General features: G+C 40.6%; 1 protein-coding gene and 1 pseudogene across 2 annotated transcripts in view; both read right to left on the bottom strand.

The window, feature by feature from the left end:
• SEC24D (SEC24 homolog D, COPII component) overlaps window positions 1–20,471 on the bottom strand; it is a 143,288-nt gene that overhangs the window by 102,307 nt on the left and 20,510 nt on the right. For both annotated transcript variants that reach the window (XM_051819806.3, XM_051819805.3), the window contains exons 4-7: window positions 15,640–15,788; window positions 13,529–13,762; window positions 13,099–13,226; window positions 1,423–1,534 (exon numbers count right to left, since the gene is read on the bottom strand). In XM_051819806.3, coding sequence (XP_051675766.2) covers window positions 1,423–1,534; window positions 13,099–13,226; window positions 13,529–13,762; window positions 15,640–15,788 — 623 coding nt within the window. The remainder of the gene's footprint in view (window positions 1–1,422; window positions 1,535–13,098; window positions 13,227–13,528; window positions 13,763–15,639; window positions 15,789–20,471) is intronic.
• On the bottom strand, window positions 6,129–6,763 carry LOC149125059 (GTPase NRas pseudogene; annotated as a pseudogene).

Below are 20,471 nucleotides of genomic sequence, written 5' to 3'. Positions count from 1 at the left end.
CAAACCAGAACCTGACTAGCTTGACAACTCTGAGCTGAGAGAGAATGCTTGTTTATATACTGTTATACCTCTAGAATTGAGTGCATGACTTTTTTTTTTTTTTTTTTTTTTTTTTTGGACAGGCAGAGTTAGACAGTGAGAGAGAGAGATAGAGAGAAAGGTCTTCCTTCCGTTGGTTCACCCCCAAAATGGCCGGTGCGCTGTGCCAATCCGAAGCCAGGAGCCAGGTGCTTCCTCCTGGTCTCCCATGCAGGTGCAGGGCCCAAGCACCTGGGCCATCCTCCACTGCCCTCCTGGGCCACAGCAGAGAGCTGGACTGGAAGAGGAGCAACCGGGACAGAATCTGGTGCCCCAACCAGGACTGGAACCCGGGGTGCTGGCGCTACAGGCAGAGGATTAGCCTAGTGAGCCACGGCGCCGGCCGAGTGCATGACTTTCTATATGGTATACACAGACTCTCGGACATCACACTGTATTTTTAACTTGCCATAAACAATATAGTAACATGTATACACCAAGCAGGTATGGGACAGAGTCAGCAGAGAGGCTAGTTTCTCCTCATCCCAGTTTAAAAGTGGGAAACGAGAACTCAAATTCTTAAAGAACCTTCTTTAAGCAATGTCACTGAAGCTAGAACCATGTCTGCTGACTTCTCAAGAGCTAAATCTACTGCCCTTCCTGTACTATGCTGTTGAGTTTCCAATACAGTCAATAAATTAGAGTCTGAACTAACTGAAACCCATAAATCACAATGAAGACTTTTCTTAAGCATATATCTTACATTATAACATACTAAAAACACTCTAGATTTCTAGGATACATATTAATAGATAATAGATATTTATAATATATTGTTTATATATTATATAATATATAATACATAGTCTATAGTATATAATCAATTATATATAATACAATAAATATTATATATAGATAATATATAATAAAGCCAAGAGAGTGAATTCAGTTGACAGCACCTTCTCAGTACCTGAATGATTAGTGAAAAGTTAGTTGATCCCCATTATCAATTGTAACAGGATTTCCCAGAAGTAATTTAAAATCTCAATCAAAAATATCACTGTGGCTGGAACTGTTGCTATCAGAAAAAGCCACTGTCTGCAGTGCTGGTGTCCCATAATGGCACCAGTTCGAGTCCCAGCTGCTCCACTTCCAATCCAGCTCTCTGCTATGGCCTGGGAAAGTAGTGGAAGATGGCCCAAGTCCTTGGGCCCCTGCCCTGTGTGGGAGACCCAGAAGCAGCTCCTGGCTCCTGGCTTCAGATTGGCCCAACTTTGGCCATTGCAGCAATTTGGAGAGTGAACTAGCAGGTGGAAGGCCTCTCTCTGTCTGCCTCTGCTTCTCTGTAACTCTGTGTTTCAAATAAATAAGTAACTCCTTAAAAAAGGTTTTGAAAATAAGTACCTTGGTCTTGTATAACACAGTCTGTAGTGACCAGCGGAGGGACTTGGCCTCTGGTGTTGGTGGCATAAACTTGTCCTCCTCTGATGGCTCTATCATTCTCAATCACCTGGATCTGTAAATACATCAAGAACAAGATAAAGTAAATCTAAAGGCTTTCTGAAACACCAAGGGGTACCTTGGTCTCCTTCTCCCTCCTTCATTGCTTCTCTCTCTCTCTCTCTCTCTCTCACACACACACACACACACACAACTAGTCATCCCAAATAGGCATGTTTGAAGTTCACTTTGGATCAAACTCCCATTGAGAGAATACTACTCTACTTTCCTTTCACAATTTTAGATAATTTCTAAATTCCAATCCGTAATTCTGTCAGCTCCAACCCTGATGATACAATGAACTTTAGTTTTATTTAATCAGTTTATTGAGACCATAAGTAACCATTAAAAAAAATTCTTGAAGAGAAAGAAATTGAAAACAACTTTTTAAAGAAAAATACTTTTCGCAAATAAAATTCTAAAAGGGAAAGACCTAGAAACAATATTTCTATTATATGACCAAATGGAGCCTTTAAACTTTTCAACATCTTTTTTTTTTTTTTTTAGGACTAAGCAAACAACTTTAAGTTCTTATTTCTGAAGCATTATTTAACATGAAAAACATTCAACCACATCTTTAAAAAATTAAGATTGTGGCCGGCCCCACAGCTCACTAGGCTAATCCTCTGCCTGTGGCGCTTGCACCCCGGTTTCTAGTGAGGTTGGGGCGCCGGATTCTGTCCCAGTTGCTCCTCTTCCAGTCCAGCTCTCTGCTGTGGCCTGGGAAGGCAGTGGAGGATGGCCCAAGTGCTTGGGCCCTGCACCTGCATGGGAGACCAGGAGGAAACACCTGGCTCCTGGCTTCGGATCGGTGCAGTGCGCTAGCCATGGTGGCCATTTTGGGGGTGAACCAACAGAAAAAGGAAGACCTTTCTCTCTCTCTCTTTCACTAACTCTGCCTGTCAAAAAAAAAATTAAGATTGCTTAATTTACAATAAAATAACCAATCTAAAATAACCCTTTAATTTAGGGACAAGGAGGCCAATACTTCCCAATCAAAATAGCAGAACTGCATAAATGATATTTTTATCCATATATAATGACAAAGAAATATAAATGTCATAAAACTTCCACTGAAACCCATCCCTTCCCTTACAAATAGAGTTCATACACTTGCTTTAGGTCGGTACTCAGCCTTTTAAAAATCAATTGCATTTTGAAGTATATCTGAAAGTGCTCTGATTAACATTTTTAAAACAATTCTTATATAAAACAAATACCTTAAAAAGTTTTTTGAGGCACAAAAACTTGCTTAAAGAAATAGCAAGATGAAAAATCATGTACAAGAATGATAATCCAATTGTCCGTGTTTACCCTGATTAATTAATCTTGCTTCTTATAATTTATTAACAGAGAAGAATTGTAAGAAGCAGATTCACTATGTTTTGATTCTTGATTTAGCTTCCAGGTTAAGAGTGCTTGACTGTAAATATGATGCAAAATATGATTATGCTCACAGATTCTGGAATAGGAAAAAATCAAAATCTCTCTTGAAAAGTTTTCATCTATCTTTGCTTTCAAGTCATTACAGAAGATTTACAGCAGTTTAAAGGATGATAAAATACTAAACATGGCACCCACTAAAATAAAATTGGGATTAATTTTACCTGTTATACTCCTAAAGTGAAAATTATAATAAGTATGATCTTGTATTCCAAAGTTAAAATTATATAGTAAGCTTCTGAAGCCAACAGGGCTTTTAACAGATTCATTAACAGATCAGGCAGAGTAACCTCCAGACAGAACATCTTTATTTTCAAACTCCTGAAGGTGTAACCTTTAAAAAAAATAAATATATGTAATTTAGGATACCTGACCAGGCACTTAACTTGGGGAAAGTGACTGTGAGATTTTGAGGTAAATTAGAATTATTTTCAGCAATCACAATCTAAAAGCCACATTTTATACCACACTAATTATTCAGCTTTTAACTCTAAGCTTGTCACTCTATTGTGCCAAAATTCACACCTAAATATAGCTTCTTAGGAAGCTATTGAAAGAGCATTCTCAGGTCTGAATGTTGGCTCCTTTTTGATACTTGTGTGCTTTTAGAACATACTTGAGAAATTTGTTAAAGGTGCATATATACAAGAGCCCAAATGGGTAATTACGTTTCTCCATAAACTGACATTAAATGTGATAGAAGTTTTGAAAAAGAGTCACACAGCCGGTCACATAGACATTTAGGAAAAGAGAACACAACCGAGGTGATAAGCCTCCATCTAGCCTGAGGAAAATCAGAGATCAATGCTTCAAAAGGAGCGGACTCAAAGAAGCAGAGACTCTGTTTACACACGATGGCAGTGCTGTGAAAGCTCCCAGAATGAGCCATCCAGAAGGAGCACAACTCCCTGCGTTTATCAGACTCTGGGCTGGTATATGTTTCTTGCCCTCTTCTGAATTCATTTCAAGGATATGTGTGTGCTTAGTAAGCAAAAAATTTTATTAGAGCAGAAGGGACCTCAGTAAGTATGTCGACATTAGAATACCAGAGCAGAAAGTGGCCATTTTGCAATTAGTCTTTTACCAAAAGTTATCCAGGTCCATTTCTCATTAGAACTATTAGTGTACTGTCTGCAAATGGAAATGTCATGCCTCTGAATCTTCATCACAATTTATTGTAATTTTCATCCTTTTCTCAAACAGCAGTTTCAATCCAATACTACTTCTTAGTTTGAATAAACTCATCTGCTTTCATTATCTGCTATCCACAGATAAACTTACCAAAATCCTGTTTTAAACACTTCAAAGAACTACGAATAAAGAAAATTTTTAAGAATTTTCATTAGAGGCACCCTCATTCTTAAAGAAATGAGAAAATATAAGGGTTTAGAGTTCCCATGTGGCTAAAAATTTGGTCTAAATATTCTATTTATAAAGACTTCTACATTGACCTGCCTTGGGATACCACACTTTTCCAGCCATGGTAAAGGATTCATGATGATTTATTCTTGTTTCTTTACAGGACCAACAGCAGGAATGCAGCAAAGCCAGCAGTTGGAGTTACTGATACAATGAGCATATGTGGGAGGATTTCCATCTTCCCGATGCTAAGTGGTTCACTCAAGTTTTGCAACTGTGACCCTGGCCATCAGCACCATGCTTTACTCAGCTGAAATACTGAATCTCCTACTGCTGTGGAAGAGGGCCAGAAGGCAAGGTGAGAAGACTGAGGAAAGTTGCATGCATCACTAAACTACTATGTGCAGTGAGAATGTAATTTGTCTGTTGATATACTATATTCGAGGTTTGAAAATCATTGATCGCAACTACTAAATAATACCACATCACATTTTTACAATATTTGAACATCTCTAAGTGTAGAACTTTCTGGTGTGACCCAAATTTAATGTTCACTGAACATTAAGATATCAGAAAACTAGAAGAAACAAATCACATTTTATAGAGAGTAAACCACATAAAAAATAGAGCTTAGGTAAAAATTAAGTGAAATTGGGCGGCACCGCAGCTCACTAGGCTAATCCTCCACCTGTGGCACCAGCACCCCGGGTTCTAGTCCCAGTTGGGGTGCCAATTCTGTCCTGGTTGCTCCTCTTCCAGTCCAGCTCTCTGCTGTGGCCCAGGAGGGCAGTGGAGGATGGCCCAAGTGCTTGGGCCCTGCACCTGCATGGGAGACCAGGAGGAAGCACCTGGCTCCTGGCTTCTTCAAATCGGAGCAGCGATTCGTAGCGGCCATTTGGGGGGTGAACCAATGGAAGGAAGACCTTCCTCTCTGTCTCCCTCTCTCACTGTCTAACTCTGCCTGTCAAAAAAAAATTAAGTGAAATTATTCATAATTGTTTCTATGTTCATCTTTCCCCTGAGAGAACCCAAAAACAGGCCTCTGGAAAATCACCTTCACACATGTCAGAAATGGCATCTGCTATCACACAGGTTATCTACCTCTCAAAGGTAGACAGCTCAGAGATATATCTCAGACATTAATTTTTACATACAACTATATGTTTTGAGTAATATATTCCACTGAAATACTGTAAAGGAATTCTACGAACCACTTTTCAGAAAAAAGCACCTTGCAGTGAAAGTTCGATTTAATTTCATGACAATTCAGAAGACTAGGATAGACTCAAAACTCAGTACTCACTTCTGTATTTATGAATACAGAATAGATGCAGTTAATGGAATATAGTTGATAATATTACAAACAAACCAAACAGCAATATTAACTATATTCTTGCCAAACAGTAATTTATGCATTTCTCTAAAAACTGACATAGTTCCAAGTTTACCAGTTAAAAAAAGAAAAAAGAAAAATCACCAGCAGTTGCTACTGTAGAGCTCAACACTGTTTTCAACAGAAGTTCATGTCTACAGTTGGATTCTGTTTCAGCGCATAAATTGATTTTCAGATGAAAAACCTGGGGTGGTAGAAGTGTGTTTCTGGGGATTGGGGAAGAACCCAGTGCAGAATAATACTGGAGAGCAACAATAGGTACATTTCTCTGGTCTGACAACCAAGTGAGGAGGTAGTAATTCTGAAGACTTCTCAAATACTGAATATTCTGCTGATCTCCTAAGAGCTGGGGAAATAGCATGAGCTTCTCTATGAGAATGAAGACAGCAACAGGAATATTTCCCCTCCAGGAAAGTCAGAACCAGGGTGTGAATATAGCTTACAAGTGGCTCTTTTCTGATGACAGAGCTTTGTAATAGTTTGGCACATTACCACACAGGGCAACCCCATACAACTTTGAGTCCCATCATCACTGCTGATGAGCTATTTCCATTGGTTGTCATATTTCTCTTACCAGAGTGCAAAAGGCATCTTCAATACCCTGTCTGGTCTTGGGTGAGGTTTCAATAAACAGAATCCCTTAACTCTTAGCCAGTTCATCAGCTTGTTTCATGTCAACTGTCCTTGTTGGTAAATCACACTTGTTTCCTACCAGCACCATAGGTATACCATCTGAGTCTTTCACATGCTTAATCTGCTCTGTATAGAGGTTAATATCTCTAAAGGATTTGCTATTATTGATGGCAAATACACAGAGGAAGCCTTTGCCTGTCTTCATGTATTGGTCTCTCATGGCACTGTACTCCTCTTGTCCAGCTGTATCCAGAATGTCCAACAGACAGGCTTTGCCATCTATAATCACCTATTTTCAGTAAGAATCCTCTATGGGGGAATCATATTTATCCACAAAGTGGTTCTGGATCAGCTGGATTATCAGTGCACTCTCCCAGCACCACTTGCTCCAACCACCACCAGTCTTTACTCAGTCATTTCACACCAGCAAGAACCACAAGCTCCACTGCCTCCACTTCAGATTTAGAGCTACAACCAGGAAAAACATTAGAGACCCAGGATCCACCACGAGCAGCCCCCAACAGGGAGTGGCATTTCTCAAAATCTCTCTTCATCTTCAATTTGTCTTTAAAGTTTCCCTCACCATACTCCTGCTCTTGAAATATGAGACTAGCATAGTTTTCCATGTAGTTTTTACCCACTCTATAGAAATCAAGAGGCAAAAAGTCCCTAATCCCTAAGTTTTGTAATATGATTTGGAAACACCTAAAAATATTTGTTGGGATTAGCATTGTGAACAGCACATGAAGTCATCACCTGCAACACTGGCATTCTATATCGGCACCATTTGGTGTCCTAGATGCTCCACTTCTGATCCAGCTCCCTGCTAATGGCCTGAGAAAAGCAGCAGAAGATGATTCAAGTGCCTGGGCCCCTGCTACCCACATAGAAGACCTGGAAGAAACCAATGGTTCCTAGCTTCAGCCATTGTGGCCATTTGGGGAGTGAATCAGGAGACAGAAGACCTCTCTCGCCCTTTCCGTCTCTCTTTCAAACAAACAATTAAATAATTAAAGCCACCTGTTGATGAAGAATATAAAACTTAAAAATTTACGTTTCTGTTGTAACTGAGGATGAAAATTATGAACAAAATCTGATGATCTGATAATACAGAGTCAAGAAAACAAAGTTGAATCCTCATTATTATTTCCTCTTGTTCTTCTCCCTTCTCATACTTCTTTCATCATAGGAGGGGGAAAAAAAGGAAAAAAAAAAGGATTAAAAAGAGAGGTGGAAAAATTAACAATGGGATTGCATCAAATTGAGAAGTTTCTGTACTGCAAAAGAAACAGTCAGGAAAGTGAAGAGGTAACCGACAGAATGGGAAAAAACATTTGCAAACTATGCAACAGATAAAGGGTTAATAACCAGAATCTACAAAGAGATCAAGAAACTTCACAACAACAAAACAAACAACCCACTTAAGAGATGGGCCAAGGACCTCAACAGACATTTTTCAGAAGAGGAAATCCAAATGGCCAACAGACACATGAAAAAATGTTTAGGAACTTTAGCAATCAGGGAAATGCAAAATCAAAACCACAATGAGGTTTCACCTCACCCCAGTTAGAAGGCTCACATACAGAAATCTACCAACAACAGATGCTGGCAATGATGTGGGGAGAAAGGGACACTAACTCACTGTTGGTGGGAATGCAAACTGGTAAAGCCACTATGGAAGTCAGTCTGGAGATCCCTCATAAACCTGAGTATAACCCTACCATACTACCCAGCCATCCCACTCCTTGGAATTTACCCAAAGGAAATTAAATTGGCGAATAAAAAAGCTGTCTGCACCTTAATGTTTATTGCAGCTCAATTCACAATAGCTAAGACCTGGAATCAACCTAAATGTCATTCAACAGTAGACTGGATAAAGAAATTATAGGACATGTACTCTATAGAATACTATACAGCAGTAAAAAAAAAATGAAATCTGGTCATTTGCAACAAAATGGAGGAATCTGGAAAACATCATGCTGAGTGAAATAAGCCAGTCCCAACCGAGCACCAAAAAGGAAACTTGTTGAAGTGAAATGGACACTATGAGAAACAGTAACTTGATCAGCCCTTGCCCTGAATGTATATGAACAATTTAATAATTTATAACTTTTAGTATTTTTTCTTCTACTTAATACTATTGGTTGAACTCTATAATTAATACACAATTATTCTTAAGTGTTGAAATTTAACTTAAAAGTGATCCCTGTTAAATATAAGAGTGGGGGCTGGCGCCGCGGCTCACTAGGCTAATCCTCCACCTTGTGGCACCGGCACACCCGGTTCTAGTCCCAGTCGGGGCGCCAGATTCTGTCCCGGTTGCCCCTCTTCCAGGCCAGCTCTCTGCTGTGGCCAGGGAGTGCAGTGGAGGATGGCCCAAGTGCTTGGGCCTGCACCCCATGGGAGACCAGGATAAGTACCTGGCTCCTGCCATCAGATCAGCGCGGTGTGCCAGCCACAGCGCGCCGGCCTCAGTGGCCATTGGAGGGTGAACCAACGGCAAAGGAGGACTTTTCTCTCTGTCTCTCTCTCTCACTGTCCACTCTGCCTGTCAAATATATATATATATATATATATATATATATATATGAGTGGGAATAACAGAGGGAGGAGATGTACAATTTGGGACATGCTCAAGCTGACTCGCCCCAAATGGTAGAGCTAGAAATGTGCCAAGGGATTCCAATTCAATCCCATCAAGGTAGCATGTACCAATGCCATCTCACTAGTCCAAGTGATCAATTTCTGTTCACAATTGATTATAATGATAGGACTAAGAGTCAAAGGGATCACATAAACAACACTAGTGTCTGCAAATACTAACTGATAGAATTAAAAAGGGAGATAACGATCCAGTATGGGAAGCGGGATACACAGCAGATTCATAGAATGGCAAATGTCCTAAACAGCATTCTGGCCTCAGAATCAGCCCTTAAGGCATTTGGATCTGGCTGAAGAGCCCATGAGAGTATTTCAGGCATGGAAAGCCAAGACACTCTGGAAAGAAAGAAAAAAAAAAAAAAAAACCTAAATAAAAGATCTCTGTGAATGAGATCCCAGTGGAAAAAACGGGCCATCAGGGAAGGAGGTACCTTTCTCTGAAGGGAGGAGAGAACTTCCACTTTGACCATGGCCTTGTCTAAATAAGATTGGAGTCAGCGAACTCAAAAGGCTTCCATAGCCTTGGCAACTCATGACAAGAGCCTAGGGTGATTACTGATGCCATAAACAAGAGTGTCAATTGTTAAGTCAACAACGGGAGTCACTGTGCACTTACTCCCAATGTAGGATCTCTGTCCTTAATGTGTTGTACAATGTGAAGTAATGCTATAACTAGTACTCAAACAGTATTTTACACTTTGTGTTTCTGTGTGGGTGCAAACTGTTGAAATCTTTACTTAATATATACTAAATTGATCTTCTGTATATAAAGAGAATTGAAAATGAATTTTGATGTGAATGGAATGGAAGAGGGAGCAGGAGATGGAAGGGTTGTGGGTGGGAGGTAAGTTATGTGAGGGAAAAAGCCACTGTAATCCAAAAGCTGTACTTTGGAAATTTATATTAAATAAAAGTTAAAAAAAAAAAAAACAAGAGAGGCAGAAAAATATAAGTGAGAAGTATCCAAAACCAGAAGAAACTTTGTGGTTTTTAATATTAGTAAAGGAACAATTAATACAAAAGCTGCCTTCTTCATGAAATGTTATCTTCCCCATTTTTCCTCCCTATCTCATCCAATCAAAGCCTCAGCTGGCACTGACATCATTAATTTCATGGAATTTTGGTGACAGATTTAGTATGCCTTTAAATTTACATTTCTGTCTTCCTAATATCATAGATGTGATATATTATTAAATTAAGATATAGGTGTATTCCAGATATAACTAATATAAAAGACAATATTAAAAGTTACCATAGGCAGAGAAAAGAAGCAAACAGAAAAATAAAAGTACAAGTATTACATTATATATATATTTAAAGACTTATTCTATTTACTTGAAAGGTAGAGAGACAGACATAAAGAGAGAGAGCTTGATCTTCCATTCATTGGTTCATTCCCTAAAAAGCTGCAGAAGCCACATGGGATGCAGATGCGCAAGTACCCGGGCCATCATCTGCTGTCTTCACAGGTACACAAGCATGGAGATGAATCACAAGTGTATACCCAGGACCTAAAACGGTGCTCTGATATGGGATGACAAAGCACATGCAGCAGCTTAGACTACTGCATCACAAGGCTGGCCCCTACATTCTATGTTTTGACACAAACTCAATCAGGTTCATCCAAAACTAGGGTGGTTTTTATATTACCTACTGGTAGTTTTGGGATCCGCATGGAGGAAAGGCCTGTACTTCCGGGGAAGAAAAGTCCATGTCAAGGTCCCTGCGGGTGCTTAAAGGTCAACCAATGAGATCAGACTCGCCTCAACCTTTAACCTCCATTCCCTGAATCTATAAAAAAGCCCTCCCAATCTCTGACATGCGACTTCCCCAGCCCCCGCTCTGTTCGGACCGGTGAACCTCGCCCAGGAGCGGAACCCCAATAAAAGCCTGTGAATTAATTGATTCGTCTGCCTGGGAAGATTTGTTACGCACTGGACACCTTGCACCTACTACTATTGAATAATTTTAAGTAACAAAGAGTTAAAAAAAACACACACACAAAGCAAAAGTCATAATGTATTAGTGTGCCTAATACAGGAAACGTATAAATTGAACATAGTCTTCAATTTTCAAAATTTCTATTTTTAAATTACTCATTTAAAAATGTCCTATCTCTGGATATTATAATATAGTAAGTATTAACTTACTATAAATTACTTATATCCATGACAGCCAGGAGTGGACAGAGGCCACCTGACCTGGAAACTTGATCCAGGTCTTCCACATGAGTGGCAGGAACCAAGTCACTAGAGCCATAACTACTGCCTCCCAGAGTTTGTATTAGCAGGAATCTGGAGTCAGGAGCCAGAGCTAGGTACTAAATGAACCCAGGTAAGCTGATACAGGATGACGGCATCCTAACTGGTGTCTTAACCATTGGACTAAATACCTGCCCCCAATTTTTCTGTCCTATTCTATTTTAAGAACCCAGAATATTCTTTCATAGCAGATTAGTATGAAGATAATAAATACTTGATATTAGTATGAAAATAATAAGATACTTGTGTAGCATTTTTAGTAATTGCTAAAAATATACTATACCTTCTTAACTCAAATACAAATCCTTAAAAACAGTCTTAGAGATAAAACAAACAGAAATTTCAGTAGAGATTTTGACTATGATTTAGTATGCAGTGGAGGATGGCCCAGGTGCTTGGGCCCTGCACCCCATGGGAGACCATGAGAAGCACCTGGCTCCTGCCATCGGATCAGCGTGGTGCACTGGCCGCAGCGCGCCGGCCGTGGCGGCCATTGGAGGGTGAACCAACGGCAAAGGAAGACCTTTCTCTCTGTCTCTCTCTCTCACTGTCCACTCTGTCAAAAAATAAAAAATAAAAATAAATAAAAAAAGATTTATTTATTTATTTGAAAGTCACAGTTAAACAGAGAAAGAAGGAGAGGCAGAGAGAGATGTCTTCCATCCGCTGGTTCACTCCCCAACTGGCCGCAATGGCCAGAGCTGCACCAATCTGAAGCCAAGAGCCAGGAGCTTCCTTCGGGTCCCCCACATGGGTGCAGGGGCCCAAGGACTTAGGCCATCTTCTACTGCTTTCCCAGGCCATGTCAGAGAGCTGGATCAGAAGCAGAGCAGCTGGGACTCAAACCAGTGCCCATATGGGATGCCGGCACTGCTGGAGGCAGCTTTACCCACTATGCCACAGCACTGGCCCCTGTTTCCTCATTTTCAAAACGTGGTTAAGACTACTACCTTAAGAGCTGCAACGAGCACCTCACTCAGTATTGAAGTATATCAGCAATTCAGTCAATGTGATTTTTACATCTTTCTTTCCAGAAGAAAGAATTTATTCAGTTAGTAAAGGCATGCTATTTTGCAATCGGAACATAAATAGGCTCCATCTGGCATTGCTATTTTATTAGTTTAAAGACAAAAACAAAGACTGGATTGATTCATATGTAAGTATTTTAAGGATATTGGATGAATCACAACATCTGCTGATCCTTTCTTTTGTTGTCAATATTCAGTCATTCATCCACTTAACGAATATACACATGGATACTATGGCTATATACTATAACCAGGCTCTGTTCCGGTTAGAAACACAAGAGTTAACAAAACCATATCACTGCCCTGATGGAGTTAACAGAGACCAACCCTCCCAAGAAAACCACTTGAGTGGAAAAGAGTTAAGTTATGGTTCCAATTTTACATAAAACATTTTTATATGTGCAAAATACTTCGGATTTTCACTCCCTATAGGTCCCTCACCCTACTGAAAATGGTCTTTTAATTCTTTAAAATAGCATGTTTATACCAGAATGCTAATTATTCATTGAACAACAATAGATTCTGCCAATAAATGTCAATACAAACATCAACAGATTCTATCAAGTTTACATGCAACCAAAAAAAATTAAAAACCATACAGACTATTCTATAGAGAGCCCCAGCACGTCTTTAACCTTGGCATGCCTCCTGCCCTACACAGACACGAGGAAGCCTTCTGCATGCACTGAGCATCTCCTAACTTCTACAATAAAGGACAGAATAAATGCTAACAAAGTTTGAGAACAGTGCGGGAAGAATGGTCCTTTGATGGGGAGCCCATCAGAGTGGGAAGAGCACTTACTGGGCTGGGGATAGAGTCAGGATCCAGTTTCTTCTGGGGCTGTGGGGGACCCGCCATCTGTGCAGGACCTCCAGGGAAGCCTCCTGGGTAAGAAAGTTGTGCACCTGCCATTTGGGGCCCATAGTTGGCTGTTCAAAAAAAAAATTTAAAAATAAATGGCTATAATCCCAAATCCCAGACAAATCTCACTGACATTAGTAAGCTATTCAGTCAAGCACGCTCTACTTTTCATCTTATTAAATAAAGCAGAAATCAAGTGTGAACATCTACTATTCCCTTTTCTTGGCTAATGCCTCACTATTCAAAACCACCAAGCCTGAACAGTAAGCGATAGATACCTAGTAACAGCAGAACAAAGCTGATCTTCAATTCAGGATTCCCCTAAGTAACCCAAGGCCTTCCTCCCTCTACACCCTGCCACCAACCTTACCCTGCTGTGGAGGAAATCCAGGGCCCAAGGTCTGGCCTGGAAGAGGCGGGGGCTGGTACTGGGCTGTTGGAGGAGCAGATGAGGCACCAGGGCCATTAAGTGTGGTAGGTGGCGGTGGGAGAACCTGAGATCCAGGCTGCAGAATGGATGGCTGCGGAGGCCGCGGAGGACCCTGGAATGCTGCTGCTGATGGAGGGCCCAGGGGCCCCTGGCTAGAAGGAGCCATGCTGGATCCTGTGCAGGAGAGAAGAGCAGCCCACCTCAGCACTACAGTTCTCAACTCTGACTCCTACAATGTCTGTGACACAGATACTTGTCTTCCCAACATCAAGCAAGAGGGCACCTTTATAAATTACAATCTTCATTCAGACGGGGATATAAATGCCATTTGAGGCAAATCATACAAATAAAAGATTTTAAAAGTGTAAAAGCAACATTTATAATTTTAGGGAATTAAATGGATAAATTTTAAGCTGGTTATATTATATGATATACACATTAGTTAAGATAACTGTACCTGGTACAAAATCTTAGAAAATCATACAGAAGCAAATTTTATTACAAAACAATCATTAACTTGGTATCTTCTGCATTCAATAAAAATTATTTGCATTCTATGCTTGATTCACCAAATGGATTTCAGAACCAGGTAGAAATAACCAGAGAAAGGTTGGCTCACTGGCATGCTTCCTAATCATATAGGAAACAGCTGCAAAATCAGATTGTTTTTTTCTTTGACTATGTGAAACCAAACTGCTTTTTTGAAGACTTAACTATTTTGAAATCAGTACAAGAAAAGATTCTAAGGGGTTTTTGCTAATAATTCTAAAAACTAACTTGGGTGATAAGGAAATATTCTTCATCAGGATAAATGGCTGATTGTGCTGTTATGACAGTGGAGCCCTCTCTAGGTTCCTGCAATGTATAGCATTTCCACTGACGTAGAGCTCAGTACTATAACTCCTTTCTTTCCTATTCTCTTCCTTGCCTTACATCTGAGCTTCCATTCTTCCAGTGATTTTAAAATTATTAAAGTACACTGGAAAACACTGAGAATTATATTTTTCATCTGGGGGCCCTGCACTACACAACAGATGGTTAAAACCATCCTTATGTTTTAAAAAATAGGGTTTTTTAAATTATTTATTTGACAGAGTTAGACAGTGAGAGAGACAAGAGAGAAAGGTCTTCCTTCCATTGGTTCACCCCGCAAATGGCCGCTTCGGCTGGAACTACGCCAACCTGAAGCTAGGAGCCAGGTGCCTCCTCCTGGTCTCCCATGCAGGTGCTTGGGCCCAAGCACTTGGGCCATCCTCCACTGCCTTCCCGGGCCACAGCAGAGAACTGAACTGGAAGAGGAGCAACCGGGACTAGTAGAACCTGGCAGCCACGTGGGATGCCAGCACTATAGGCAGAGGATTAACCAAGTGAGCCACAGCGCCGGCCCCTTAAAAAATAGTTTCATTTTAATGTTTATTTGTCAGATAAGCATTATCTGTTTTTTATTAGTTTGAATTTGAACGTAAGATATTCTAAGGATGCTTCAACTATCATGAAATAAGTAGAGCATAATCAGGGGAAATAGCCACATTTAATATAAATGATTTACATAAAAATGTCAAATATTACTTCAATATGATATGTCAAAGTTGTATCTTTTTTTTCTTTTTTTTTTTTTTTTTGGACAGGCACAGTTAGACAGTGAGAGACAGAGAGACAGAGAGAAAGGTCTTCCTTTACCATTGGTTCACCCCCACAAATGGCTGCTACGGCTGGCACACTGCGGCCAGTGCGCTGTGGCCGGCGCCAATCCAAGGCCAGGAGTCAGGTACTTCCTCCTGGTCTCCCATGCAGGTGCAGGGCCCAAGCACTTGGGCCATCCTCCACTGCCCTCCTGGGCCACAACAGAGAGCTGGACTGGAAGAGAAGCAACCGGGACAGAACCGGAGCCCCAACCAGGACTAGAACCCACAGTACTGGCGCTGCAGGCAGAGGATTAGCCAAGTGAGCCACAGTGCTGGCCTAAAGTTGTATCTATTTTAAAAATGAAGAAACCTTTTCTTATTCAAATTGATCATAATGCAGGCAGTCCATGATAATGAGACAGTTACCATAGCTATTGATTTGCATGGCACCCAATTGATTTCCCAACTGGGTAACAGATGAAGTAGACACAGGACTTGGATAAGACGACTGTGGAGATGGCTGGTACGGTGCATAAGAGGAAGCCACATTGTTGACAGGTGAAGGGCCTGGAAATCTGAGAGATAAAAAGTGTATGATATTGAATGATATCATAGCATCTCATAAGCAAATGACATACCACACAAATGTTAACAACTTATAAAATTAACTTAACCTGTCTAGTAGGCACTAGAAAAATGACTGATATTATAAGATAAATTTTAAATTAAAATTGATGTGAACTTAAAATGATTCCTGCAGCATTATTACATAACTATGCTAACATACTAAACACGTGAAGGCAGCAGAATATATATTCCTAACATGAACACAGAATCAGCATTGGAAAACAATTTGGAAAGATAAGGCCACCACTGCCTTTTTTTTATACTAAGGTCAATGATCAGTAGAAATCAGGAAAACTGAAAGCTTTATAGTTGTTCTCTTTGTGATCATTCTCTTTATATACTACCCAGCTTTCAAAACAAAAGTCAAATGCACTATAATCTAAAGTAAATGGGACAGTTCCTGCAAAACAGGACATGAAAGTTAGAAGTTTGGGACTTGCTCATCTAAATATTTCATCATGATTTACCTTTGATTTAATTTCAACTTGCATGCTTATGGCCACCATGTGAACAGAGCTCCTTTTCTGCATAATCTGTCAAATGAGGTTAAAGCCTGCCTTTAGGTGACAGGATGGATCTGTTTCTATCAAAATTAAAGATTTTTTTAAATTAAGTTTTAACATATGGTAAACTCTGATTTTTTTTTTTTTTTTTTTTTTTTTTGCTTGCAAACTAGAAACTCCCTAGTGATCTGCATATTGCTTCTGGCTCCCATTGCCACTTGCAAGGTTAGAGGCAGAGCCTGAGAGAGCTCAGTGGCTTGCCTAAAGTCTCACGTCTTATCTCTGACAGTACTGGAACCAGTCTTTCCTTGGGTCCTAAGTGATCACACTTTCCAAAAGTCACACTAAGTTCATCTTATCATTTTCTCCATATATTTTGAATTTTTCAAATTTTTTTTTAATTTTAAAGAAACAGAAGACACAGACAGACAAATCTTTCACCTGCTTCAAACTCTGCAACTGACAGTTCTGAGCGAGGCCAAAGCCAGGAGACTGGAGCTCCATCCAATTTCTCACATAAGTGGCAAGAAACCAAGCACTTGAGCCTCTTCTGCTACCTTCCAGGATGCACATTAACAGGAAGTTGAAATTGGAAGTGGAGCCAAGACTTGAACCCAGCCACCCTGATATGGGATGCTGGCATTCTAATAAGTATCTTAACCACCATGCCAAATGCCTGCCCCTCTATATATTGAACTGAGTAATTATTACAAATTAACCTTCAGTCTATTATACTGTAAAATATTAGGCTTATTTCCAGAATGATAATATTCTATACTTTGGGTTAGATGGACAAATAATGAAAATGCTTTTTCATGTAACTGAAAAGTACAAACTATCTTACATCAGACAAAAAAGTTAGAATGAATAATGTTGTAACCCAAAAATACTACTAAACAAAATAGTCAAATTCTTCCTCTGGCAAAATTTTTTTTTTTTTACCTTTTATTTAATGAATATAAATTTCCAAAGTACGACTTATGGATTACAATGGCTTCCCCCACATACCGTCCCTCCCACCCACTACCCTCCCCTTTCCCACTCCCTCTCCCCTTCCATTCACATCAAGATTCATTTTCGATTATCTTAATATACAGAAGATCAGCTTAGTATACATTAAGTAAGGATTTCAACAGTTTGCTCCCACACAGAAACATAAAGTGAAAAATAATAGATGATTTTTTTTAAATGATGATGAAATCAGATCAGACCCATTGTCATGTTTAATCCCAGTGAGAGTCAAGTTGGGAATTGATAATTTCTTTTTTTTTTTTTACAGAAGATCAGTTTAGTATGCATTAAGTAAAGATTTCAACAGTTTGCACCCCCATAGAAACACAAAGTGAAATATATTGTTTGGGTACTCATTATAGCATTAAATCTCAATACACAGCACATTAAGGACAGAGATCCTACATGAGGAGTAAGTGCACAGTGACTCCTGTTGTTGACTTTACCAACTGACACTCCTGTCTATGGCATCAGTAATCTCCCTATGCTCCAGTCATGAGTTTCCAAGGCTATGGAAGCCCTCTGAGTTCTCCGACTCTTATCTTGTTTAGACAAGGTCATAGTCAAAGTGGAGGTTCTCTCCTCCCTTCAGAGAAAGGTACCTCCTTCTTTGAAGACCTGTTCTTTCCACTGGGATCTCACTCACAGAGATCTTTCTCTGGCAAAATTTTTAAAAGACCAGTACAGGGGCCGGCACCATGGCTCACTTGGCTAACTGTCCACCTGCAGCACCAGCATCCCATATGGGTTCCAGGTTCTAGTTCCAGTTGCTCCTCTTCCAGTCCAGCTCTCCACTGTGGCATGGGAGGGCAATGGAGGATGGCCCAGGTGCTTTGGCCCCTGCACCCGCATGGGAGACCAGGAAGAACTACCCGGCTCCTGACTTCAGATCAGCACAGCGCCGGCCGTGACAGCCATTTGGGGAGTGAACCAACAGAAGGAAGACCTTTCTCTCTGTCTCTCCCTCTCACTGTCTATAACTCTGCCTGTCATTAAAAAAAAAAAAAAAAAAAAGATCAATAAAATTACATTAACCATTTTAATTTAAATAATTTAGGGAGCAAATCTAAATAAAGACAGAGATCAAAAGTTAACTTTTCAGTGAAAGCTTTCTTTGTATCTCTAATCAATTAATGATACTAGGAGTAAAACCTGCAGGGCAAAAGAAAACTGCTGTCTTGACACATTTGAAATATGCAGTGGCCACCGGAAACTGATTTCAAAAACTGAAAGACCTGTTGTATAAATCCACTGCTTCTGAGAATAAAATCATTTGTTTTTTCAACAAGTAATACTTACTGTCTTCTTTGGCAACTCAGGGGGAAAGATACAGAGTTATGGCACACAGGTTGAGTGTCATGCATCCTGAGAATATGTGAATGGAGGCAATGAGGTATGGTTACAGAGCCTGCATCTGAAAAGCAGGAACTAGGAAAGAAGCAGTTATAGAGAGAAAAAAAAGGTGCAATTCAGTTGTTTGAGAAAGAAATACCCAAAACCTTTCAAAAGTGTGTCACAAATGTTCATCATACATTTTTTTTTTAATCAGTCAACGCCCAGGGCGCAGCCGGGTTCTGGACTTTATTGGGAGGGGGAAAAGCTTTTATAGACACAGAAAGGGGGCTGTCCAGGGCACAAGGGAACCAAGCCAACCAGCTGAAACATAAGGCAGGACACGAGCCCAAGCACGCCCTCAAGGGCCTATCACAGCTGAGGACACATACTGTTCATGAATATGGAAGTCTCCTGTCAGGCTAGATACCTCCCCTGGGGGCCATCTTGGGTTGTTGGAAACGCTAAGTCACTGGGATGTGGAAGTGCCACAAACTCGAGCAAAGGCTTAGCAACTTTGTTTCCTCTTCGATTGAAGCCTCCCCCCAACATCTCCCCCTTTTATTTTGAGGATAACTGTGCCTGTCTTAGGTTGTCCCCGTCAGGAATCGGAAGTTGCCCGTCATCGGAGAAGCCAGGGTCGAGAGTCTGACCATCCTGTCTTAGGTCGACCATTCCCGGGGGATCTTACCCGTCATTGGCTACCAGTCCCTTATTTTGGAGATGAGGGGGTAAGCGGAGAGGTTTGGCTAGTAACCCAGGGGGGTATCTTGTTGACTAAGTCAGGGCCTGGTACCTGACTTCCAGCTGGTTGACATGGATTGAACGAAGCTGTTTTCTAACAAAGGAAGCTAAGGTGTTAACCACACAGGGGCCTATGAGCAGAAGTGCAATTATGGCAGTGATTGGACCAAACAACGGCAGGAGGTAGGGAAGCCACCCTCCCCACATCCCTCCCCAGCCATTATAAGAGTCCATTAGGCATCGCTGGCAACTTTCAAGGCTGTCTTGGAGTTGTTTAATTTGATCCTGGACAACTCCAGATTGGTTAACAAAAAAGCAGCACTCCTCCTTGAGGAAGACACAAAGGCCTCCCTCTTTTGCCATTAGTAAATCCAACCCTCTTCTATTTTGAAGGACTACCGAGGCCAGGGAGGAGATCTGTTCCTGTAAGACTGGGTTACTTCTCACAGGTTCCCGACAACCAGGACACAGTTCCAACAGCAGGGTTGGGAGGACCGCCCCTGCAACAGGTAGCCACAGGTGTCTCATCATTCCCATAGTCCGACTAGCCCGTCGGCGACTTCATGAGTCCTCACACGGGGCACATGAGTCCTCCCTATGGGGCAGCAGGTCCGACAGAGCACCTCAGCCAGCCTGGGGAGCTCAGGGGCCGAGTGGGATGATGAGTGTCGGCGGCAAAGGAACCACACCAGAGGCGAGAGATCAGTCAACGCCCAGGGCGCAGCCGGGTTCTCCCATCATACTTTTAAAATATAAATTCTGTGAGTCATTTTTTACACAGAGAAGACAAAATTATTTCAAATGCGGACAGACATTTAAACATCAAATCAAGGGAGATTTTCTTGCTTTATATGTTCATTTAAGTTGATGATTAAGAAATGTGTTTGTGTAAACACAGAGAGAACAGCCAGAAAATCAAGATGTCTGTAGAAAAAAATAAATGAGCCCATAATGAGAAATGTCCTCAAAGACAGAGGTATAATGTACTCTTTGATGTTTCAGATGATGAATTTTGCAAAGAATTATTTTTTTAACTGCTAA

The sequence above is a fragment of the Oryctolagus cuniculus genome, chromosome 8 (genome assembly GCF_051225735.1).
Source record: "Oryctolagus cuniculus isolate XC-2025 breed Fujian yellow rabbit chromosome 8, ASM5122573v1, whole genome shotgun sequence".
Taxonomy (NCBI): Eukaryota; Metazoa; Chordata; class Mammalia; order Lagomorpha; family Leporidae; genus Oryctolagus; species Oryctolagus cuniculus.
This window is presented reverse-complemented; position numbering and strand designations above follow the sequence as displayed.